Below are 25203 nucleotides of genomic sequence, written 5' to 3' on the forward strand. Positions count from 1 at the left end.
ACTGACTCGATACATGTGAACTTTTAAATTCAAGTTGAAATAAGTAAAACCATAAGTAAAATTCCAGCTCATATTTGGTGTGGGTTCTCTGAATGAAATGCTCCAACAGTCGTCAGCGGTATGAACCACAATTGCGTTGGTCCACCCCTTTGATTCCTCTTTTAAATTGATAGAAGACAGGGCATGTCCTCAGATTGAACCACATCATGTGCAATTATATAATGGTCTAGTTAACATATTATATTACTCTAAACTAATTTGATTTAGTTAACTAATGGTAATTGACTATGATATGATCTAGTTAATCTATTATAATATAACTATAAACTGATATGGTCTAGTTAACATATTGTTATATTACTATAAACTAATTTGGTTTTGTTAAACAATAAAATATATTTATAAACTGATATGGTCTAGATAACATATCACAATATTACTATAAACTGATATGGACTAGTGTACATATTGCAATATAACTTTAACTGATATGGTTAACTCAGACACAAATGTTATGTTATTTATTGGGCAACCATAGTTTGGTGTTTTTCTTGATTCTTTGTCAACATAGGGCCTTCTGGTTGAGGAATGAGAAAGCATGATGTTATCTACATAGCTATAACATCATGGCATCTCATTGAGGCTAACCACCTCTATTACAAGAAAGAACTGGTCAGCATGACACGCACGCACAATAACAAAAATAAAAGACATAGCAGCATATATATATATACAGTGGGGCAAAAAATATTTAGTCAGCCACCAATTGTGCAAGTTCTCCCACTTAAAAAGACGAGAGAGGCCTGTAATTTTCATCATAGGTAAACCTCAGCTATGAGAGACAAAATGAAAAAAAACAATCCAGAAAATCACATTGTCTGATTTTTTAAGAATTTATTTGCAAATTATGGTGGAAAATAAGTATTTGGTCACCTACAAACCAGCAAGATTTCTGGCTGTCACAGACCTGTAACTTCTTCTTTAAGAGGCTCCTCTGTCCTCCACTTGTTACCTGTATTAATGGCACCTGTTTGAACTCCTTATCAGTATAAAAGACACCTGTCCACAACCTCAAACAGTCACACTCCAAACTCCACTATGGCCAAGACCAAAGAGCTGTCAAAGGACACCAGAAGCACAATTGTAGACCTGCACCAGGCTGGGAAGTCTGAATCTGCAATAGGTAAGCAGCTTGGTGTGAAGAAATCAACTGTGGGAGCAATTATTAGGAAATGGAATACATACAAGACCACTGATAATCTCCCTCGATCTGGGGCTCCACGCAAGATCTCACCCTGTGGGGTCAAAATGATCACAAGAACGGTGAACAAAAATCCCAGAACCACACGGGGGGACCTAGTGAATGACCTCCAGAGAGCTGGGACCAAAGTAACAAAGGCTACCATTGCTAACACACTACGCCGCCAGGGACTCAAATCCTGCAGTGCCAGACGTGTCCCCCTGCTAAAGCCAGTGCATGTCCGGGCCCGTTTGAAGTTTGCTAGAGAGCATTTGGATGATCGAGAACAGGATTGGGAGAATGTCATATGGTCAGATGAAACCAAAATAGAACTTTTTGGTAAAAACTCAACTCGTTGTGTTTGGAGGAGAAAGAATGCTGAGTTGCATCCAAAGAACACCATACCTACAGTGAAGCATGGGGGTGGAAACATCATGCTTTGGGGCTGTTTTTCTGCCAAGGGACCAGGACGTCTGATCCGTGTGACGGAAAGAATGAATGGGGCCATGTATCGTGAGATTTTGAGTGAAAACCTCCTTCCATCAGCAAGGGCACTGAAGATGAAATGTGGCTGGGTCCTCAGCATGACAATGACCCCAAACACACCGCCCGGGCAACGAAGGAGTGGCTTCGTAAGAAGCATTTCAAGGTCCTGGAGTGGCCTAGCCAGTCTCCAGATCTCAACCCCATAGAAAATCTTTGGAGGGAGTTGAAAGTCTGTGTTGCCCAGCGAAGGCCCAAAAACATCACTGCTCTAGAGGAGATCTGCATGGAGGAATGGGCCAAAATACCAGCAGCAGTGTGTGAAAACCTTGTAAAGACTAAAAAGAGTATTGAGATGACCTTTTGTTATTTACCAAATACTTATTTTCCACCATAATTTGCAAATAAATTCTTTAAAAATCAGACAATGTGATTTTCTAGATTTTTTTTTTCATTTTGTCTCACATAGCTGAGGTATACCTATGATGAAAATTACAGGCCTCTCTCATCTTTTTTAGTGGGAGAACTTGCACAATTGGTGGCTGACTAAATACTTTTTTGCCCCAATGTATATATGTGTGTGTGTTTAGTGCTTTCCTCTACCTACTAAGCTACACTGGGAATAGAACCCCTAACCCTTTAGTGCTAGTGACTTGCGCTATAATATTACTATAAAGTGATATAGTATAGTTAAAATATGGTTCTATCAGTATAAGCTGACAGACAAGAGGCTTTAGGGTAGACACAGGTAACAGGTTGGCAGAATTAAAACTTGGCAAGCACAGGTTTTTAAATAATGTTCAAACTCACCATCTTTAAACAAACAAGTGACGTTTATTTAGTCTTTTTTTTTTCAGGCTGAGAGTCCACCATGTAAGACTGTTGGACCATTTAATTAAGAGAACCCACACAAAATATTAGCTGTGCTCTCGTTCGTTTTTGTGGACCCGGCTGCTAACTAAATGTTCCCTAGTGCGACTCTGAGTGAAATGGTCCAACCACTGGGAGGCTTCCAGCGCAGTTTGACTCTCAATCTTCACAAACACCCTTTGGTCAGGGCTTTTGGTTCCTTAACTTTTCCATAACTTAAGAGGACAGGATCTTTTCTCATGAGCTACATTATGTGCAAAATATTTAGCAAACCAAAATGCCACAAAACAACGATAGAAAACCATTCAATGGAAAACACGATAGAATGCACAAGGCTTATTTTAATAAGTAGAATGCTGTATTTACTATTTTAACAATATTTATTATTGTTTTTTTCAATTATATACATATCTTTTTTTTTTCTATTACTCTTTTGCCTGTTTCAACAATATAATCCTAATACCACCATGCAGTACCCACACTACCAAGACTGGTACGCGTACCATAAGTTGAAAAACAATGATGGAGATGGTCTCTCAATCCACGTGCCTCTGTCTGGACGGAGATCTCTCAAACATTGGGTCTCAAGACACAGAGGGTCTAGTGAACAGATTGCAATATTATTATAGATTGATAGTTAACATATTGTGACATTAACATTAAACCATATTACTCTAACTACTTTGAGATACATTGATATGGTTTAGTTTGGTCATATTACGACATTGAACAGTTAAATGTTGATGCTTTTATTGAATAACTGACATCTCAACAGAAACACCCAGTAGCTCAGCCAGAGCATTCACAGTAGAAGTAAAACAACAATGTAATCACTTATGCATAACTAGCTGACATGAGTCCATAGAGGGCGCTATACACCAAACTGCATTACAATAAAGCTCCTCGAAGAAGAGGCAGAACAACATCATGGCGGCTCCCTTAGAGCACGTTGAAATCTCGAATTTAGCCGAACATTGTACACATACCACAGAAAATACTTCAGACGATACTAAAGTTAACACAGACGAAGATGACGATGACGAAGACGAAACGCAAGAACCAAGAATCCGGGAAACTCCGGAGGACATTAAACTTGAGGCAATCTCGAACACATTGGCGTTTCACCCCAGCAGAGATATCCTGGCCTTTGGGGATCTCGACGGGGACATTTACGCCTATTGCTATTCGTGCACGGAGGGTGAGAACAAGGAGCTGTGGTCCTCTGGTCACCACCTGAAGTCATGCCGAGAGATAGCCTTCTCCGGTGATGGTGAGAAGCTGTTCAGCGTCTCTAAAGACAAGTGCGTGCATATGATGGACGTAGAAGTGGGCAAGTTGGTGACGCGCATCCAGAAAGCGCACAGTGCACCCATCAACACGCTACTGGTCGTTGATGAAAACATCCTGGCTACCGGGGACGATGGAGGTACTGTAAAGGTACCGTATACACCTATAGCCCTTATATACTACATCCCCCCCGTTATAACCTAATCCTGACCATATAATAATAATAATACCTAACCCACCCTAGCCCATACAATACAACCACATACCTGACCCTAGCCATAACCTAATGCATAACTTAACTCTAACTTTATAACCTCATCCCTACACAACACTATCTCTAACTCTATAACACAATACCGTACCCAACCCTTCAATGCATTGTTTAACTGAGCTTTATCAGTCATACCTGTGATATAAGAAAGATTTGCATGTTTTAATTCTAGACTTGATGTTTTACTGTTGCAGGCGTGGGACCTTAGAAAGGGCTCCGCATTTATGGACCTGAAACACCATGAAGACTACATCAGCAGTTTAGCTGTGGACCAGGCTAAGAAAATCCTACTTACTGCCAGGTACTCCATAAATACACTCGATGCCAGCCTAGCTGGATACTGCTATATCATTATACTTACCTCCCGGTTAGCTAGCTAATGCTACTTAATGTAATTAAAATAAGACTTGGTAAGATCTTGATGGTTAATCCTGTGTCTGTTTGAACAGCGGCGACGGCACCATGGGCGTGTTCAATCTCAAGAGGCGGCGCTTCGAGCTGCTTTCAGAGTTTCAGAGCGGGGACTTGACCTCTGTTGCGGTGATGAAAAGGGGGAGGAAGGTGGTGTGTGGCTCCAGCGAGGGAACCATCTACATCTTCAACTGGAACGGCTTCGGCGCCACCAGCGACCGCTTCGCCGTGAAGGCCGAGTCGGTGGACTGCATCGTGCCCGTGACGGACAGCATCATGTGCACGGCCTCAATGGACGGCTACATACGGTCGGTAGTTCCCGGAGACCGGTCGTCAGTCCACACACCAAACGTTCACATTCGGTGTTGTGCTGGCTAGGAATCTCCCGTCAAAACATTCTCACATAAAAGATTAATAAAGCTTTAGCTTTCTGCGAAATATTGAATACAATGCACCCTCTACAATGCATTTTTTTTTACTTTGCCTTTATTTTATTTTACGTTACTATATTATTTTATTACTTTTAACTTATCTATTCTTTTTTATTATTTAATTTTATTGTATGACGATGTTTGTATGTGAGGCAGATACACTGAGTGTGTCTAGTGTATGAAAAGTGCTATATGAATAAAGTTGCCTTGCCTAATTGTATACTAGCCTAATATCTTGTGATGTCTGTGGTCCTCAGGGCCATCAACGTGATGCCTAACCGCGTCATCGGCTGTCTCGGTCAGCATGTCGGAGAGCCCATAGAACAGATCGCCAAGTCCAGAGACGTCCACTTCCTGGCAAGCTGCGCCCACGACCAGCTCATCAAGTTCTGGGACATCTCCAAGCTCCCTGCCATGACGGTGAACGACTACCGCAAGCGCAAGAAGAGAGACGGGCGCCTTGCGTCACTGAGTAACAAAGCGCTGGGTGGGAATGACTTTTTCAATGGACTGGTGGAAGAACCAGAGAAGATGGAAGAGGTGGAGGGGGAAGACGACGAGGAGGATGATAGTGATAGTGGCAGTGATTAAGGTTTAGGATCCTGGAGAACTTTGCCATAGCAACGGCCCTTCTCTTGACGGTTCCGGACCTCAAGGTCTCTAAGGGACATCACAAAGGTCTGTGCCGTTGTTGGATTGTACAAAGCTGATTGTACCTTGCTGTATACTACAGCAACGGAGGCACATGTGTGTGGAAAAAAACCATGATATGGTTTAAATACGTTTATGTTTCTGAATAAAGGAGAATTTGAGATTTGAAATATGACTTTGTATGCAAATGGTTGTGCAGGTATCAAAATATGTCGACGGAAAATACACAGGGTTCACTTTTATATTTTTGGGATTCTTGTACTTTGGCTGCAACCTACAAGGATAACGTAATTTGTATTAGGAGACAAAGTCCTAGAGTTGCGAAGACATGCACCTTCCGGTAGAGTCCATGAGACCTATGAGATTGAAAAGTATGAATGGCTTTCAATGGAGAGAAAGTAATTATTTTATTTATATGCCCCGGATTACACACATAATAATGTGTGTAATCCGGATAATTTTTCATGCAAAGAAAAATAAACATTTTCTTGAAGTTTGATAATGTTAGGTTTTTTCCAAGGGGAGGATAGAAGCGTCGAAAGACGTGAAAACCATTCGGGGCGTGTGGAGAGTTTAGTTATGCCGATGGGAAGATTGTCGGCCTTGTTCACGCCAGTCGTAGGGAGCGTGACGGCACATAGGAGACATGTAGTCTTTTTCAATGTGTTTTCTCTACAGCCATTAACTGAATAATTGCACAATAAACGGTCAAACTCTTGACATGAAAAATGATCATTTAAATCAACAAACGATGTGTAATCCAGGGCATATAAAGACTGGGACCAGATAATAATTACTCCCATCCGCCTTGAACACAGCATCCCGTACCCGCCATTATGTTGTCACGTGACGATCTAATGCAATATGGCCGCGCACTGTATTAGCTATTTAGCATCACTGATGGATTAAGAGTCCCACGGCGTGTTCATTTTAGGATTTTAAAGGGAGTGTTCTGTGAAATTCAGGTAATTTATAAGTGTGCTTTTAGGCTTTTTTTTATCCGGATAATCTGAAATCTAATAAATTCATATTTCTTAATATTCAGTAGAGTTCCGGTCGTGTCCTTAGTGTGTGTATGTGGGTTTGTATGTCAACAATGAGCTACACGAAAGTAGTGGTAATAGTGAAACTCACCACACAGACACACATACGGTAACGCTAGCCGTTATGAATGGATCAGGACAGCTGTGCCTAGCTAAATTAATACATAAATCATGAACATTATATTAACAGGAATAAATGTTATTATGTTGGTATGTTACATACCAGTGTAACGCTACTAACGGTTCCAAACCATCCTTTAAATTGTATCCATGTCCATTGTATGGTTTTCTGACTATAAATTATAGAAAGTCTAACGTGTGTATGGGCTAAAGCCAGGCTGTAGACGTTCTGAACCTGACTGCAGCCATGGCCGGAGGAGCATCGAACAGATACAAACTGGGAGACCTCGTCTTTGCCAAGATGAGGGGCTTCCCCCATTGGCCTGCTCGGGTAAGACACACAAACACTCTCACTTACTTACTTACTTACTTACTTACTTACTTGACTACCGTGATTGTATGCAGGTCTGCAGTAACGATGTAACCAAGAAAATGATTGGTGTGTTCTTCTTCGGGACCCACCAAATGTGAGTTTAAATGAGATGATACTGCAAATTAAAGATTTTGTCTCTCACCATCTGACATGTTTTTATAAAATAAAGTGTTTTTGAAAACTCTCCGTCGCTGATCCAGTGGTCTGGTTCTGCGGGACAAAGTGGTACCTTATGCTGGGAATCAAGCCAAATATGGCAAAGGGGTGCGGATCAGAGGATTCACAGAAGGCATGTGGGAGATCCAAAACACACCAGGTGTTGAAAGTAAACACAAGGTACCGTCTCACTCTCTCCCTAGCTTTATCTGTCTCTGTCTCTCACTGTCTGTCTCAATCTCTCTCTCCCTCTCTCTGTCGCATTCTGTCTCAGTCTGTTCATCTGTCTCTCTGTCTTTTTTACTCTGTTTCAATCTTTCTCCCTCTGTCTCTTTCTGTCTGTCTGTCTCACTCTGTTTCAATCATTCTCCCTCTGTCTCTGTTTCACTCACGCTGTTTCACTGTCTGTTTCACTCCTTCTCCCTCAGTTTGTTCATTTCACTCTGTCTTACTCTCTGTCTATCTCCCCATCATTTTTGTCAACTGAGAAGAGCTATGTTGGCATGGCAAACAAAGAAATAATGCAACTATGAGTAGACGTCTGTCTCGTTGTATGTCTATCTCTCTGTACGTTTGTCTCTGTATGTCTGTCTCTTTGTAAGTTTGTCTCTCTGTATGTCTATATCTCTACATCTGTCTCTCTGTACGTCTGTCTCTCTGTCGCTGTACATCTCTCTGTATCTCTGTCCGTCTTTCTGTATGTCTGTCTCCTTGTCCATATCTCTTTATGTCTGTCTCCATGTGTTTCTGTCGCCCTGTCTTACCGTCTGTCTGCTTGTTCTTTTCTGAAGACAAGTTCTCCTAAAGCTCCAACGGGGAAGGATCCTGCTCCACAGAAAAGCCCTAATCGGGGGGGCAGGCGTCCACTACGAAGCCCAGCTGAACCTGCTAGTGGGTCTGCTTCTATTGACACTCCTGCTGAAACCACGAAACCCACGTCAGCTGGACCTGCTAGCAGCTCCAAACCTGGTGCTGGTAAAAAAGCTGTTGCAACACCAAAATCTAAAACCACGAAAGCCCCCACACCAAGAGAGACAACCTCAACGACTGCTACATCTGTCACTGAAGACATTACTCAACCTAATGTCCGACGCACGCGCAGTTTGAAAAACGCTAGTAGCCCTCAAACAGAGCATAAGGCCATTAAAGTCTTGCCAGCCAAACCTCCTGGCGTTTCTGCGGCCCTAACTGAAGCAACCACTGGAAAAACTAGCCATCCAAGCCCAGCTAAATTCCCTCTAAACTCTCCTCCTTTAACAAATGCTACCACAGCTGAAGCTAGCCAATTAAGCTCAGCTAAAGCTACAAGGAGCACTACTCCTGTAACCAAGGCTACCACAGCCAATATTAGCAAACCAAGCCCAGCTAAAGCTACAAGGAGCTCTGCCCCCTTAACTGAAGCTACCACGGCTAACATCAGTCAACAAAGCCTAGCAAAAAATACAAGGAGCTCGACTCCGTTAACTGAAGCTATCTCTAGCAAACCTAGCCCATCTAAAGTCACTAGGAGCTCTGCTCAATTAACTAATGCTTCTGTTGATGCGTTAGTGAACACCACCAAAGCAACACCAGCGAAACCTGCTACCATCTCTATTCATCTACCTAATGTCAGCAATGCTAAAACAGGCCAATCAAGCCCAGCTAAAGTTACAAGGAGCTCTGCTCCATTGACCGATGCTTCCACAACTAACGCTGGCCAACCAAGCCTAGCTAAAGCTACAAGAATCTCTACTCCTTCAACTGATGCTACCACAGCCAATGCTATCCAACCAAGCCTAGCTAAGGCTACAAGAAGCTCTCCTCCTTCAACTGATGCTACCACAGCCAATGCTATCCAACCAAGCCTAGCTAAAGCTACAAGAAGCTCTACTCCTTCAACCGATGCTACCACAGCCAATGCTATCCAACCAAGCCTAGCTAAAGCTACAAGAAGCACTTCTCCTTTAACCATTGTTACCACTTCTAATGCTAGCAAACCAAGCCTAGCTAAAGCTACAAGGAGCTCTGCTCTATTAACTGATAGCACCATAGCAATCGCTAGCCAGCCAAGCATAGCTAAAGCTGAAATGAGCTCTACTCTTTTAACCAATGCTATCCCAGCTAATGACAGCCAACCAAGCCCAGCTAAAGCTACAATAAGTGCTACTCATTTGACCAATACTACCACGGCTAACACTAGCCAACCAAGCCGAGCTAAAGCTACATGGAGCTCTACTCCTCTAACTGATGCTATCCCAGCTAATGCTAACCAACCAAGCCGAGCTAAAACTACAAGAAGCTCTACTCCGTTAACTGAAGGTATCACTAGCAAACCAAGCCCATCTAAAGTCACTAGAAGCTCTACTCCTTTAACTGATGCTATCACAGCCAATGCTAGCCAACCAAGCCAAGCTAAAGCTACAATAAGCACCGCTCTTTTGACCGATGCGACCCCAGCTAGTGCAAGCCAACCAAGCCGAGCTAAAGCTACAAGGAGCTCTAGTTTGTTGACCGATGCCCCAATAGCTAACGCTAACCATTCAAGCCTAGCTAAAGCTACAAGGAGCTCTACTCCACTAACCGATAGAACAACAGCTAGCGCTAGCCTTCCAGCCACAGCTAAAGCTACAAGAAGCTCTACTCCTTTAACCGATGCTACTACAAGTAATGCTAGCCAATCAACCCAAGCGAAAGCTACAAGGAGCTCTGCTCCATTAACTGATGCCATCACAGCTACCAAAGTCACCCCAGCTGAACTGGCAAGCAGTTCCATACCGGGTGCTGGTCCAACCGCTGATCAGACTGCAGACCAAACGCCTCAACCTCAAACCACGACAGCCCCCACACCCAGAGAGACAACCAGCCCGACAGCTCCATCTGTCACTGAAGACGCTACTCAACCTCAAACCACGACAGCCCCCACACCCAGAGAGACAACCAGCCCGACAGCTCCATCTGTCACTGAAGACGCTACTAAACCTCAAACCACGACAGCCCCCACACCCAGAGAGACAACCAGCCCGACAGCTCCATCTGAAGTCGCTGCTGAACCCCAAGTCCGACGCACACGCAGCTCCACCACTTCAGCTCCCCAGTCCGATGGACCTAGTGGTTCTAGTAGTCATGGTACTACTCCCATGAGGAAGAGGAGGAGAGAGGTGGAACAGGAAGAAGGAGAGAACACGGAAGGAAAGAAGGAAGATGGAAGAGTTGAGCCGACCGAGGTAAAGGAGAAGTCCATCGTTGAAGAGGACCAGCAGGTGAGTTCACCTCTCAATGTCTTCCTGACTCCTTGCCTTGTCTCCTTCCCTTGTGCCCTTGTTGCCTCACAGGCACTGTGTAAAGTGTGTGTGTGTGTGTGTGTGTGTGTGTGTGTGTGTGTGTGTGAAGCGGCAGCAGCGTCTAGCTGTCAGGAGAGAGAATGTGCTGCGTTCTCTGCGGGGTCTGATCACCACCAGGAGAGGAAGAGGAGGCAGGAGGAAGGAAACCACGTGAGACTCTATACTGTATTACTGTACATTACATCAATAGACATGGACTCCATACTCTAGTCTACTACATTACATCAATAGACATGGACTCTATGCTCTATCATATCTAGCCACTACATTACATCCATTGACATGGAAGAAGAGTGGAGTTGATAAGTACTAATTTTGCAGCTGTGGTCTCCGCCCGCTCAGATTCGGGCAGGGAAATATACATGGGATGAATTCTATTCTTCTGAATATTAAATGCTTGAAATGTATGTAGACGTATAGGAGCGGCCCTATGTATTCGGGCCATTCCTATACATTGTGTATTTGTATATATCGGCACTACGTTGCATCCATAGACAAAGTCTCGATACTTCCTCTGGGACTCTATGGACCCCTGTGACGTACACACGATGACGACGTCATGATAAGGTCACTTGTGTTTCCTCCAGGTGGAGCCGTCTGGGTCAGCGGGTGAGAAAGGTCGAGAGGCTCCGCAGCAGGTCAGCGACCACAACACCGAGCCAATCAGCACGCGGCAGGGGACGGAGGCGGTCCACACCTGTCCGGGACCGGACACTCACTCATGAGGAGCTGAGAGAGGCGGAGGAGGGGAGGAAGGAGACGAGGGAGGAGGGGGGGAGGAAAGAGGAGAAGGACGAGAGTCAGGGCATCAGAGGGAGTAGAGGAGGGAGAAGAGGAGGAAGGAGAGGACGAGGAGGAGGGAGAGGAGGAGGCGGGAGAGGGAGGAGCCCAGCGGGGAAACAGGAGTCTGAACCACAGGAAGACCGGAGGAGGAGCAAGAGAGGCGCAGGGGTAGCGGAGGAGGAGGGGGAGAGGGAGGAGGTGAAGCCACCACAGAGGAAGAGGAGAACTACCCGCCCAGAGGAGAAGGCAGAGGAGAAGGAGGAGGAGAGGATGGCGGAGGGCGGAGCGGAGCTGCAAGGCATGCTGGGTGATGTAGTTGAGCAGCAGAGTGTTGGGGAGACCAGAGGAACGCTGCTGGACTCCACGCTGCACCGTATCCATGGCGACCTGCGCATCGCCCTCAAGTCAGACAGCCCTGTAAGTCTGTCTGTGTGTCCCTTTGTCAGTCAGATTCTTCGTCTCTCTCTGCCCGTCTGTCTCTGTTTTTCTTTTCTTTTTAAAAAAAATATCAAGTATATCCGCTAAAACTGAGTTTACATGAAACCAGAACTTAGAGATAACCGGACAATCCCAAAACATGTGTAAGAATGATCCGGGTGAAGCAGTGTTACATATATGACAGTTGAAAGTAGTCTGCAATTTCATCTGAAATATCTTATAGGGTGTGATGTAGGCCCTGTGTATGGTTTTGAAGTGAATTAGTTGGTGAGCTAGGTTCTTAGAAGTCATACTTAAGTTGCACCAAATTCTCTCCCCATCCAAGTTTATATTCAAACCCCCCAGCTCCCTGCTCCATATGGATTCAACTGGTAAAGCCTTGGTCCTGTGCTGAATCAGTGAATTATATATTAAGGAGACAGAAGATCTGCCCGTTAATGGTGCAATCCATCGTAACAAGGGATGTGAGGGGAGAGGAGAATTCCAGGGAACTCAATACGTTTTTAAGGCAGATCTTAGCTGAAAGTTAACAAAATAAGAGGACGCAGGAAGAGAAAAGGGTGTTCTTAAGTCTTGTATAGAGTAAAGACCTTGAGCGTTATATATGTCACCTAACGTATGCACTCCAAGAGATGACCAAGATGGTTGATGGAATGGCTTGTTACCGCATAATCACCTCGGATTACGCCATAGTGGTGTATTCAGAATTTAGAAGGGGCGCCCATCCAACGTTCTGCGTTCTTCCACACCTGTATAGCGTTTGCAATGATGGGCCCAAAATTATTTTTAATTATTTTGTTTGTTATGCTAGAGAATAGGATTTCTTGTAGTTTGTGTGGTAATATCTTAGCAGCTTCAATCAATTTCCATGCAGTGTTGGACTGTGGGTCAACCCATGTGCTGAGTGCTCTGATCTGAAAAGACCAACAGTAAAGTTCAAAGTTCGGTACTGCCAAACCCCCCAGCAGTTTGGGTCGTTGCAGTGTAGTCAAACGAACCCTAGGCCGTCTCCCATCCCAAATAAAACTGGAAATCATGGGGTGAAGGTCTTTGAAATAATTTGGAGGGGGGCAGAGTGGTAGCATAAAGAAAAGGAAATTGAGACGGGGAAAAACATTCATTTTAACTGTATTAATTCTACCTTGAAGAGATGTGTCTCTGTTTTCCTGTTCTTCTGCAGGTTATCCCTAGGTGTCTGTCTGGCTGTGTATATAGTAACTGTATTTATTTTACATTGCACGTGTGCAGGATGTGTCCAGGTGTGTGTCTGCGTTGGACCAGCTCAGCATGCTCTATGTGACGTCTCGTCACGTTCAGAAGCACAGTGAGCTTGTGTCTACACTGCGGAAGGTACAAGCACACGGAAATACACATATCTTTCGATGTATTTTGCATATAACGTGTCTATTTTTGTGTGTGTGTATATGTGTATGTGTATATATATATATATATATATATATATATATATATATATATGTATGTATGTATGTATGTATGTATGTATGTATGTATGTATGTATGTATGTATGTATGTATGTATGTATGTATGTATGTATGTATGTATGTGTGTGTGTATATATATATATTAGTGCTGTCAGTTTAACGCGTTATTAACGGCGTTACCGCAAACCAATTTTAACGGCGTTAATTTATTTATCGAGCGATTAACGCTCTTTTGGCTTGGCAAACGTTGTAGTATTTTCACCTGCTGTCAACAGCTAGTCACGTTAGAAAAACTAACACACCATACCAGATCTAGCTACACCGGAAACAAAACAACAAGCACGCCGCACAAACTTGTTGGGGCAAGCAAGGATACGGAGCATATGAAAAACTCCTTAAAAGTGTGTGTGTGTGTGCGTGTGTTTGTGTGTCACTCTGTTCGAGCCTGCACGAGAGTTCAATGCTGTCACGTCTTTCTGACCAATCGCAGTTCAAGGCCCACCTGGGCTGTACCACTTCGGGAGGGGCCGCTCAGTTACTCCCCTCTAGACAAAATCGACGTTGCGTCTGTTGAGTAAGTGAGAGGTTCGGCGCACAGCTCAGGCTGCCGGACGGCGCTGCAAGGAACTTTTATAAACGCAACATTGTTATCCCGCAGTAATCAGCCCGACAGCCCCGAAACGTTAACGGCCAACCGGGAATTCTCCCGACATTCCCGATTACCACTCCACCACCGTGTGTGTGTGTGTGTGTGTGTGTGTGTGTGTGTGTGTGTGTGTGTGTGTGTGTGTGTGTGTAGGCGTTATTCGATAGCCTGGTAATGTGTATAGGCCTACGTACGGTAGGAATATTCATACTGGTTTAAATAATAAATGTTAAAGTATTTCCCATCTATGCTGAGCAAGAGTTTTGTTCGAAAGTTCTGTGATTGAAACAAATAAAAGCCTGGGCTATTGACGTTTCACGATAGGCCTACCACTGCGGGTCTCTCTTCTTACTGTCCTTCTCAACACTCTCTGATCTCACTTAAAGGCTAGCAGCAAGAAATCAAGGGATATTTAGAATAGAAAAAAATGTGCGAGTTAACTATGACATTAATGCGATTAATCGTGATTAAATATTTGAATCGCTTGACAGCACTAATATATATATATATATATATATATATATATATATATATATATATATATCTGTGTATTTAAGATGTGCTGCTACAGAGCATGTCAGGCTGGGATGGACATTACCTTAACATTTATATAGCTGATGCTTTTGTCCAAAGCGACTCAATAAATTTGTTCAAAAACGTAGATGCAACCCAAAAGTGAAAGAATCCTGGAGTGCATAAAATTCATGAAATAATTGTGAAGTGTGAAAAAAGTGAGTGTAATAAGTGTGATAATGGAGACATGAAAAAGAGAATTCCTATTCATGGGCCAAGATGCAGCCCCAACAGATGAATTTTCAGTCTGAGACAGAAGATTGGTGGGGTCTTATGTTGGCAGCTGCTCATCCAGTGACCCGCCCAGGTTGCTTGCGGTCCGCGTCGCCTGGCACCACAGTGTAGTCAATATTGATGAGCAGTTGGTGGATGGGAGATTCCCTCCCTGGAAGGAAGAGCCGCTCAGTCTTGTCCAGATGGAGCTGTGTTGGTGTGTCGATATCCAGAGATGTCTGCCAGACACACAATTCGACACCACAGACAGAATTGGTTGTGTGTCCTCTGCATAGCTGTGATAGGAAATGCCATGGGAATGAATGACAGAACCCAGTGACCTGGCCTACAGAGATAATAGGATGGGACCAAGGAAAGAACCCTGAGAGACACCAGTAGTACGACTACAAGGTTCAGACACAGATTGTTTCCAGGTTACCCTGGAAGTGCGATCCAGAAGGTAGGATGGGAACACGGACAGTGCAGAGCCTGATATTGCCAGTTCTTGGAGGGTGGAGTAGAGGATCTTGATATATTTGTATATATATTGACATATATTTTCATGTGTTGTAGATGCGATATTACAGAGCGTGCCAGGCTGTGATGGACAAGGCGTCCATGTTGTACTGTCGCTTTAAGAACTCCTTCCTGCTGGGGGAGGGAGAGGAGGTGCTGAGCCAGGCCTACCTCCACTCACTCCTCCAGGAGAGGGAGAGGGAGGAGAAGCAGAGGTGGGAGGAGGAGAGGAGGAAGAGAGGGGCGGATGGAGAAGAGGAGGTGCAGAGCATTCAAACACAAGGTTGTAAAATATGTCCGTCTGTCTCAATAGCTTTTCTTTGTATTTTATGCTGTCTGTAATTGTGAGACAGACACAGGTGCATTAACCTCTCGTGTGTGTGTGTCTGTGTTTGCAGGTCCAATGGATGCTTCCTGAACCATGTGGAATGTATGAACTCTGATTGAATGTTCTTGCAGTTGAATATTTCCTGAATTAACATGTTTTTTGCTTACATGTATAGTTTGAGTGTGTTTCCGTTTATACTTTATACTTTTAGTTTATTTGAACAAGGTTGGTACCCTTCTTTATCATAGCATCTTACTTTCAAAATAAAAGCAGTTTTGATAAACTGCCTGGTATTTTCTATTTGTTCTTGTGTCACGTGTATTTGAGACTGTATTCATCAACTACTTTTATGTGATTCTTTCGTTTCTGTGGGGATTGTATTGTTTCGCTTTGGACCATAATGAACAGCAGCGTCATCGTGTCGCCCTCTAGTGGCCCGTTCGGGGAAGGTCAGGTGCGCTGGTCCGCACACATGGATGTATTGATAGATGTACGATGAGGTACCTCATCCTCACTAGGAAAGACATGGTGCTGGTGGTTTAGTTAGGCCAGAGCAAGGATGTAAACATTGAGTTCACTCAACTTGGGTTTGTTATGGGGAATCATTCAGTATTGTCCTGTTCCGTTCGTTAATTCAATAGTATAGGGATTTGTGTGTGTGTGTGTCTGTGTGTCTGTGTATAGTGGTCAGTCGTCGAACCATTTTTCAAGGGTGGTCTGTGACGTGGCCTGTGAAATGTTTCCATCCACTGGAGCTATAAATAGAGTCGGGTCACGTGATCGGCCACAGTTTACACACAAACCAGACACACACTGTCGAGACTGAATCACGCAAAGTCACTCCACGCACGCGTTCTACCTGTACCTCTGAGTATTTGAGTGAAATTGAGGACAGGAGGACTCCACACGGCATTTACTGCAGTACGCACACGCACATCCTGAAATCCTCGCTTTCTCAGGGGGCGGAGTGAAAGGAGGAAGCTAGAAAGGATTGTGGAAGGTGTGAGTGTGTGTTGAACGTCAACGTCCACGGAAGGGACTGTGAGGCCACATTGTCCGGCCGTAGAGGGCGCGCGCCGAGCGTCTCGTCTTGTGTTATTGATGAGGAAGTGGTGCTCACTATGGGTCTCTGATATCCCCGCTATAGTCGATCAGGATCTACTCTGATAGCTGCACCATGGCACACGTAGGCAACGGAGCGGCTGGAGAGGACGAGGTGAGACACACACACACACACACACACACACACACACACACACACACACACACACACACACACACACACACACACACACACACACACTCCACTTCTCGCTAGCCTCTGTACACAGTAACCATATATCTACTTTCTCTTACGTGTTGTCTGGTTAACCACCAGGGGGTTACCACGTAGACACCACGGGAGCCATAGCAACCATCATCTATTCAATTCTGCTTTAGCTTAAAGCATACACACACCATTCGGCTGCTGATAAACTGGCTGTGTAAACACTGTGTGTGTGTGTGTGTATATTACTCGGTATCTGATGGGTTCTTGACTAATTGATGAGCTCACTGGTGTCACAAGAGAATCTCCTGAAACTGTGTGTGTGTGTGTGTGTGTGTGTGTGTGTGTGTGTGTGTGTGTGTGTGTGTGTGTGTGTGTGTGTGTGTGTGTGCGTGCGTGCGTGCGTGCGTGCGTGTGAGTGTGTGGGTGTGTCAGTCTTACTAGTCAGGTGAATGACCTGGAATCTGCAGGTGTGTCTTGAGCCACATAAGAAAACTACTTTACATTATCCTGCAGTATCTATCTCCCTTGCTCTCCCCCTCTCCCTCTCCCTCTTTCTCTCTCTCCCCCCTCTGTCTCAATGTCGGACAATGGCTGGTCACTTGTCTCTGGAATTTCGTGAATGCGTCTTAATAACAGACCTGATAGTCCAGCATTTCACTCATTAGAGGGAGAGACAGACAGTCACAGAGAGTCACAGACAACACACACACACACACACACACACACACACACACACACACACACACACACACACACACACACACACACACACACACACACACGCGCACACACACATTCATCCTTAAAACAATATCAATGGTAAATCATTTTGTTTGTCCTAATTACAAACAAAAGAAATAATAAAAAAAGTACAAGTAAACACCACATATTTACTATTATATTATTATACAATTGGTGCATTGACTTTCACAGATAAACTCTTCTGAAGGAAGACATGAAGGTCCTTTTCCACGTCCTAAATCAAACCACGTTTTACGAGATCTATTTGCAATGGCTTAACCGGTCCTAGACTTGTTTTAGTGTTGTGTTGATCTGGGGCCTTGAATATCCTCTCATGAGATCTACAATGAAAGACGTCTAGTCGCCGATCGCAATGCATGCTCAACAGCGAGCCATTGTAGATCTATTAAGCTTAAAGTAGTATACATGATGTGTAAACACAGAACTTGTTTATCTGGGGAATCTGCTGTTTCTGTGCGGGTGTTAATCTTTGACCTTTTGGTGCATACGCTTTATGAAGTGATTGAATCATAACCTGAATTAGGTGTTGATATGACAAATAAACAGGTCATGATCAAGTGATCTTGTGATCTTGTGATCTTGATCATAATCCGATGTGTTTTAACCGTGGTCAAAGGTCACATGCCAGCCCATCTAATGTGTTTCTTCTCATTTCCAGGAGTGCTTTGAAGATGCCTTTGAGCGAATACCCGTGTGAGTACACGCTCACACACACAAACACAAACGCACACACACACACACACACACACACACACACAGGTAAAATACCTAATTTGTTCCAAAAGGTCCTCAACAGTGTTAATAACAGTTATATTACAGTTAATCCAATAAAATCTCTCTCTGATATACAAACCTGTATATTGTGTGTGTTTGTGTGCATTACTGCGTCTGTCTGTCTGTCTGTCTGTCTGTCTGTCTGTCTGTCTGTCTGTCTGTCTGTCTGTCTGTCTGTCTGTCTGCATGTGTGCGTGTGTGTGTGTGTGTTTTCAGCGCTGGTCAAATGGACTTGCGTACAGCCATACAGGAGACACAGTGTGCTCTCAATCTGGTCCTCAACAACAAGTTTAATGAAGCCCTGGAGCTGCTGAAACCATGGTAACCCTAATATATACATTGCCATGGTAACCCTAACCAGATATAGTTTAGTTTATAAGTTTGTATTTGTATGTATATAGCCAAATATAGATACAGTTTGTTTGTCTATATAATGTGTATATATACATGGATCCTCAGGTAAAGATACAGTGTGTATGTGTGTATGATGTGCATGTATATAGATTTCCAACTATAGAGCCAGTATGTATGTATATTTATATAATGTGTATAATGTATATTGATGTTTGAATGTGTTTATATATATATATACTGTATGTATGTATGTATGTATGTATGTATGTATGTATGTATGTATGTATGTATGTATGTATGTGTATGTATGTGTGTGTGACGTGTATATATATATATATATTTATATATGGAACATCAGGTAGAGAGACAGTGAGGGGTTGTATGTATGTATTCGGTATGTGTATATATATATATATGTATGTATATATATATATATATATATATATATATATATACATACATAACCATGTATAGACAGTATGAATGTATAAATTATAGATATTTCTGGATCTCCAGGTACAGAGATAGTATGTATGTATTAATAATATATATTTCTGGATCTCCAGGTATAGAGACAGTATGTACCATGCTCTGGGCTACAGCAGTATCCTAGTGATGAAAGCAGCGATGACTTTTGAACATCAAGACATCCAGGTCGCCATGGCAACCATCAAGGACGCCCTCAACACCTGCCAGAAGTAAGTGCGTGTGCGTGTGTACTAGCGTTGGAGTTTGCTATGGGTTATTTTGACTTACATGACATACTTATTCATATATATATATACAAACTGTATGTATTGATTTATACCGGTGTATTATTTAAGGTTAATTTTCACATGTATCTCTCCCCCTCTCTCTCTCTCTCTCTCTCTCTCTCTCTCTCTCTCTCTCTCTCTCTCTCTCTCTCTCTCTCTCTCTCTCTCTCTCTCTCTCTCTCTCTCTCTCTCTCTCTCTCTCTCTCTCTCTGTCTTTCTGTCTCTCAGTTAATTTAGTTAGTAATTGTGTTTATTGTTTCAGGTTCAGGAAGAGAAGCTCAGTGGTTGGTTCTCTGTCAAAGCTGGTCAGCATGCAGTCACATGGAGGAGCTCCTGAAGGTGCACACACACACACACTCACATACACACACCCTCTCACACTCACACCTGCACACACACACACTCAGACTCAAACTCACACACATATGTTTAGTATGTGTTTTATTGTCCTGTGAACACCCTGCCGAGGGACCACAGATGCAAATTAGCTGTTCAGCTAGCTCTGGTATAGAAGCTGTTCTGTACATGGTCCCTCTCAACTAAACCAATAAACTAAACTAAACACATAAAGACTCACAATCACACTCACACATATATATGTTTATGTGTCAATATAATTGTGTGTATATGTCTGTGTAGACATAGTTGTCTATATGTGTTTATGGAGTTGTTTGTGTGTGTGTGTATATATAATATATATATATATATATATAGTATAGTATATGTTTGGTGTATCTGTCTATAGAGGAGATCCACGCTGAACTCTGCTATGCTGAGTGTCTGCTCCAGAAGGCTACGCTAACGTTTGTGCAGGTAGGCACACACCCACACACAGACACACACACAGACACGCACACACACACACACACACACACACACACACACACACACACACACACACACACACACACACACACACATCTCTATGTTTATATATGTCTCCCTCTCTCAGGATGAAAATATGATCAGTTTTATTAAAGGAGGAATAAAGATCAGGACCAGCTATCAGATCTACAAGTAGGACCAGCATCTTTAATCCAAATCCATTCTCTGATCATTCAGCTTTATTATCGTCAGATTTGAAACAATCTGAATATAAACAATCTGGCCGTAATCAGATTTTAATCTGATTAATCTGATCACATGTTTGATCCAACAGGGAATGTCAGAACATGCTAAATGCCAATCAGGACCAGGCAGCCAGCTCTGATTCGTTCACACAGTTTGAGGGCGGGGTCAAACTCGGCATAGGATCTTTCAATTTGGTGGGTCTGGTGCTTTCTGACACTCTCTCTCAGTTCCCCTATCTCTTTCTATCTTGCTCTCCCTCTTACTGTTCCTCTGCCTCTCTCTATCTCACTCCCTCTTACTGTTCCTTAATCTCTCTATCTCGCTCTCTCTTACTGTTCCAAAATGTAAATACAGTGAAAAAGTACTTTTAAAGTGTGTACTAAGTATCGTCTCTGTCTCTCCCAGATGCTTTCCCTCCTGCCACAAAGGATTCTCAGATTGTTGGAGTTCATAGGATTCTCAGGGAATAGGGTAATTAAACACACACACACACACACACACACACACACACACACACACACACACACACACACACACACACACACACACACACACACACACACACACACACACACACACAAGCACACTGTTTAACCTCTCTCTCTTTTCTTCTGTAACTCCTTCCCTCTCTTAACTCCACCTCTCGGCAGAACTTTGGTCTGAGTCAGCTGATGGAGGGCTCAGCCAATCACAGCCTGCGTTCCATCCTCAGTGCTCTGACGCTCCTCTTCTACCACACCTACGTCTCTCTGATCCTGGGTACCTCTCCTCACCTCCTCATCCTCCACCTCCTCCCTAGATCCACCTCCCCCATCTCACACCCTACTCTCCTCCTTTTCACCCCCACCTCCCCCTCCTCACCTCCTCCTCATATCCTCAACTCCTCCTCCTTCTCACCTCCTCTCTGCGTCCTCCCTCTCACCTCCTCACCTCTCCTTTTTTGACCTCCTCACCTCCCACCCTCTCTCTTACCTCTCCCCCTCCTTCTTCTCACCTCCTCACCTCCTCTCTCTCACCTCTCCCCCTCCTCCTCCTTCTCACCTCCTCACCTCCTCTCTGTCACCTCCTCACTTCCTCCTCACCTACTCCCTTGTCCCTTCTCCCCCCCATCCCCTCCTTCCCACCTCGTCCCAACCTGTTGCTGGTGTCCTTGTTGTACAGGAACAGGTGAGGGGAACCTGGTCGAGGCAGAGGCTCTGCTGGAACCCTACCAGCAGAAATACCCTAAGGTAGGGCTCACACCTGGGTCTATAGAGTGGCTGTACTGTACCTTACTGTACCCACAACAATATGTTGTTTCACCTTCTTCTGGCAAATGTACTTATTGTAAGTCACTTCGGATAAAAGAGTCTGCCAAATGCCCTAAATGTACATGTAAATGTGAATGTAAATATAGTGGCTGGATCACCGGGCTAAAGGGGCTTTCGCTCGCGGCATGGGTGATATATGTTACTGAAGGTATACTTATAGGTGATGGATTTATATATGGGTTATTTATATATTGTGTCTCTTTTTCTCTCAGGGTTCCATCATCCTCTTCTACACTGCTCGTATCTCCGCTCTCAGAGGAGACTTTGAACAGGTCACACACACACACACACACACACACACACACACACACACACACACATATACTCACTCACAGGCACACAAATATACACACTCATACATACATACATACATAAATACATACATACATATATATATACAGGGTGCGATTTGCCGGTGGGGATGGTGGGGATTATCCCCCCCTCTGGTTTACACGTCCTACCCTCTGCTGAATTATTTTTATCCTCGGTGGGGATAAAAATTATCCCCCCACCCAAAGTATTTTCACCATTACATCGTAATAATTAACAACCAAAATACACAGGGTCCGTCTTCATTTTGAAACATTTTAAAATGTTTCTCAAAATTATCCCCCCCTCTGGTTTTTTCACAAATCGCACCCTGTATATATATATATATATATATATATATATATATATACACACATTCATTCATCCATTAATACATGCATACATACATACATACATACATACATACATACATACATACATACATACATACACACATACAAACATACACAGTCCTTCACAGACAGGCATATATACTATTCCTATACAACTGTGAGTTTACCTGTGCAGGTGTGAGGACAGTGTACCTGTGCAGGTGTGAGCGTACCTGTGCAGGTGTGAGGACAGTGTACCTGTGCAGGTGTGAGCGTACCTGTGCAGGTGTGAGGACAGTGTACCTGTGCAGGTGTGAGCGTACCTGTGCAGGTGTGAGCGTACCTGTGCAGGTGTGAGGACAGTGTACCTATGCAGGTGTGAGCGTACCTGTGTGCTCCTCCCCCCAGGCCCAGAGCAGGTACGAGGAGTGCCTGGCAGCTCAGAACGAGTGGCTGCAGATCCACCACCTGTGCTACTGGGAGCTGATGTGGTGCCACTCCTACCGGCAGCAGTGGCAGCAGGCCTACACCTACGCCGACCTGCTGTGTAAGGAGAGCCGCTGGTCCAAGGTACCCACTCACGCATACATTCACAGATCAAGAGATTCAAAGGGTTTCATTTGCCACATGCTCATACAGGACGTGCAGTGAAATGTGTGCGTGACATACTCTGTATTCCTGTGCTTAAAATAGAAATAAAATGCAATAGAATAAAAATAGAATAAAATATGATACAAGATTTAACAGCAATATATACACACAAGAAAGATAAAGTAGGAAGTTATTAAGTTATTGCAAGTATGTTAAGTTATTGCAAGTATTTACATATGCACGGGTTGTGAAATGAAAATTATTATAAATAGATATAAAATTAAAACTAGATAAAAAGGGAGATGTACAAATTGTATTGTGCAATATGGCAAGGGTTTAAGTATCAAAGTGCACTTAGTGACTGAGTTCAGGGCTTTATGTACAACTGTGCACACTACATACACGTCTAGAGACACACACACAGGCCGGGAACACACTACAGGACTGGTCGACGCCAAATCACTTGTTTGGGTAGGAAACTGTTCTGGGTGCGTCTCATAAAATCCTTTTTAAAAGATTGTTTAGTTATTCTTGATGTCAATGTATAAAGTTGGTCATATGAGGGGGGTGAAAGACTGTTGGTACTTCTTTATTGGCTGTGCAGCCCGCTGGAGCAAGTGGGACGTCCTTACTGAACGTTTGCCAATGCCACTGACGTGCTCCGATGAAACCAAATGGTTACGTTATTCCCTATTCTTTTGTATCTCGTATCTTTGGTGGTTTACTCCCGCTTTAAGAAGGAGGATGTTGGCCTCATTCCTGTTAAGGTGTGACCGGACATCCCCATCAGACAGTAACAACCATGTCATATGCATGTAATTGAAATGACTTATCTTTCCCTTGCTGTGTCTCTGTCTCCATCTCCTCCAGGCTATCTATGTGTATCAGAAAGCAGCCATCCTGAGCATGATGACAGCTGAGGAAGTGAAGCAGACTGGAGAGGACCTGGTTCAGCTCTTCAGGTAACCAGTCTTCTACTGGTTCTACTGGATGTTGCCCAGTACAACCACAGTCTCTGATTGGTCATACCGGGAATTGCTCAGTAGAAACTGCAGTCTTCTCTTGGTAGTACTGGGAACTGCCCAGTACGACCGCAGTATTCTATTGGTTATATTGGGAGCTGACCGGTGCAACCACAGTCTTCTTCTGGTTTAACTGGGAGCTTCATCAGTACAACCACAGTATAATGAGGATGTCTGTGTGTGTGTGTGTGTGTGTGTGTGTGTGTGTGTGTGTGTGTGTGTGTGTGTGTGTGTGTGTGTCTGTGTGTGTGTGTAGGAAGGTGGAGGGTCTGAAGCAGAGGCTGGCAGGGAAGTCCATCCCTACAGAGAAGTTTGCCATCAGGAAGTCAAGACGCTACAACGCTGCTGAGCCGGTTAGCCTGGTGCTACCTGCCCTGGTACACACACACACACACACACATACACACACACACACACACACACACACACACACACACACACACACACACACACACACACACACACACACATATATACACACACACACACACACACACACACACACACACAGAATAAAGTTAATCCTGTAAACTATATTTCTCTCTTTCTCTCTCTCTATGGCTGTGTGTGTGTGTGTCGCTCTCTCTCTCTTGCTGTATCGCTGTTTGTCTCTCTCCTCTAGGAGATGATGTATGTATGGAACGGTTTCTCCATCGTGGGGAAGAGGCCTGACTGTACCGAAGCCCTCCTGGTTACCATAGAGACGGCAGAGGAACACCTTAAAAACAACCTTAGTGAGTACAGACCATATTGCTAATGCATACCTCCTCATTATTATAATTGATTAATCTAAATCTTTCCAATAATTAAAATCTCTGTTATTTAAGCAATATCACACTCGAGGTCGCAATGTTGTCGCTCTATATCAGCGCTGCCGTGATTCGGCCGTAGGCGCCGGAGGCAATCACAGCAGCGCTGATATAGAGCGACAACATTGCGACCTTGAGTGTGATATTGCTTTTATACAACAGTTATACTAGTAAAATGTACTGTTAACAATAATAATTGACAATAGATTGTGATTTGTTTGTTTATTTAATCATATAAACAAATGAAA

At 43.8% G+C, this 25203-nt stretch overlaps 3 protein-coding genes across 7 annotated transcripts in view; all 3 read left to right on the forward strand.

Annotated features, from left to right (window-relative positions):
- Nucleotides 1–3520: 3520 nt before the first annotated feature.
- On the forward strand, nt 3521–5964 carry wdr55 (WD repeat domain 55; the record flags this gene model as incomplete). The annotated part of the gene is made up of 4 exons (XM_079758106.1): nt 3521–4030; nt 4346–4452; nt 4601–4870; nt 5251–5964. The coding sequence occupies 4 exons, from the start codon at nt 3521–3523 to the stop codon at nt 5582–5584; spliced, it is 1221 nt and encodes a 406-aa protein (XP_079614232.1). The 3' UTR covers nt 5585–5964.
- A 539-nt stretch (nt 5965–6503) lies between these two features.
- LOC307091175 (uncharacterized protein) lies at nt 6504–15864 on the forward strand. 5 transcript variants are annotated; one of them, XM_079758094.1, is made up of 10 exons: nt 6504–6609; nt 7025–7138; nt 7213–7274; nt 7381–7516; nt 8128–10575; nt 10706–10806; nt 11244–11856; nt 13126–13227; nt 15326–15551; nt 15667–15864. In XM_079758094.1, the coding sequence occupies exons 2-10, from the start codon at nt 7055–7057 to the stop codon at nt 15684–15686; spliced, it is 3792 nt and encodes a 1263-aa protein (XP_079614220.1). In that variant the 5' UTR covers nt 6504–6609; nt 7025–7054; the 3' UTR covers nt 15687–15864. The 5 variants fall into 5 exon arrangements, with proteins under 5 accessions (XP_079614220.1, XP_079614219.1, XP_079614218.1 ...); XM_079758093.1 differs by having other exon boundaries at nt 6528–6609; nt 7021–7138; XM_079758092.1 differs by lacking the exon at nt 6504–6609 and having other exon boundaries at nt 6851–7138.
- A 741-nt stretch (nt 15865–16605) lies between these two features.
- Nucleotides 16606–25203, forward strand: part of ttc39b (tetratricopeptide repeat domain 39B) — an 11671-nt gene continuing 3073 nt past the window's right edge. Inside the window, exons 1-16 of the mRNA XM_079757837.1 lie at nt 16606–16812; nt 18287–18321; nt 18619–18723; nt 19323–19454; nt 19774–19850; nt 20257–20324; nt 20464–20528; nt 20671–20776; nt 20988–21053; nt 21233–21341; nt 21744–21811; nt 22105–22164; nt 22942–23103; nt 23995–24086; nt 24403–24523; nt 24769–24880. Of these exons, the coding sequence (XP_079613963.1) occupies nt 16774–16812; nt 18287–18321; nt 18619–18723; nt 19323–19454; nt 19774–19850; nt 20257–20324; nt 20464–20528; nt 20671–20776; nt 20988–21053; nt 21233–21341; nt 21744–21811; nt 22105–22164; nt 22942–23103; nt 23995–24086; nt 24403–24523; nt 24769–24880 (1417 nt within the window). The 5' untranslated portion in view covers nt 16606–16773. The remainder of the gene's footprint in view (nt 16813–18286; nt 18322–18618; nt 18724–19322; nt 19455–19773; nt 19851–20256; nt 20325–20463; nt 20529–20670; nt 20777–20987; nt 21054–21232; nt 21342–21743; nt 21812–22104; nt 22165–22941; nt 23104–23994; nt 24087–24402; nt 24524–24768; nt 24881–25203) is intronic.

This window comes from Pollachius pollachius (assembly GCF_949987615.1).
Source record: "Pollachius pollachius genome assembly, chromosome: 20".
Lineage (NCBI taxonomy): Eukaryota > Metazoa > Chordata > Actinopteri > Gadiformes > Gadidae > Pollachius > Pollachius pollachius.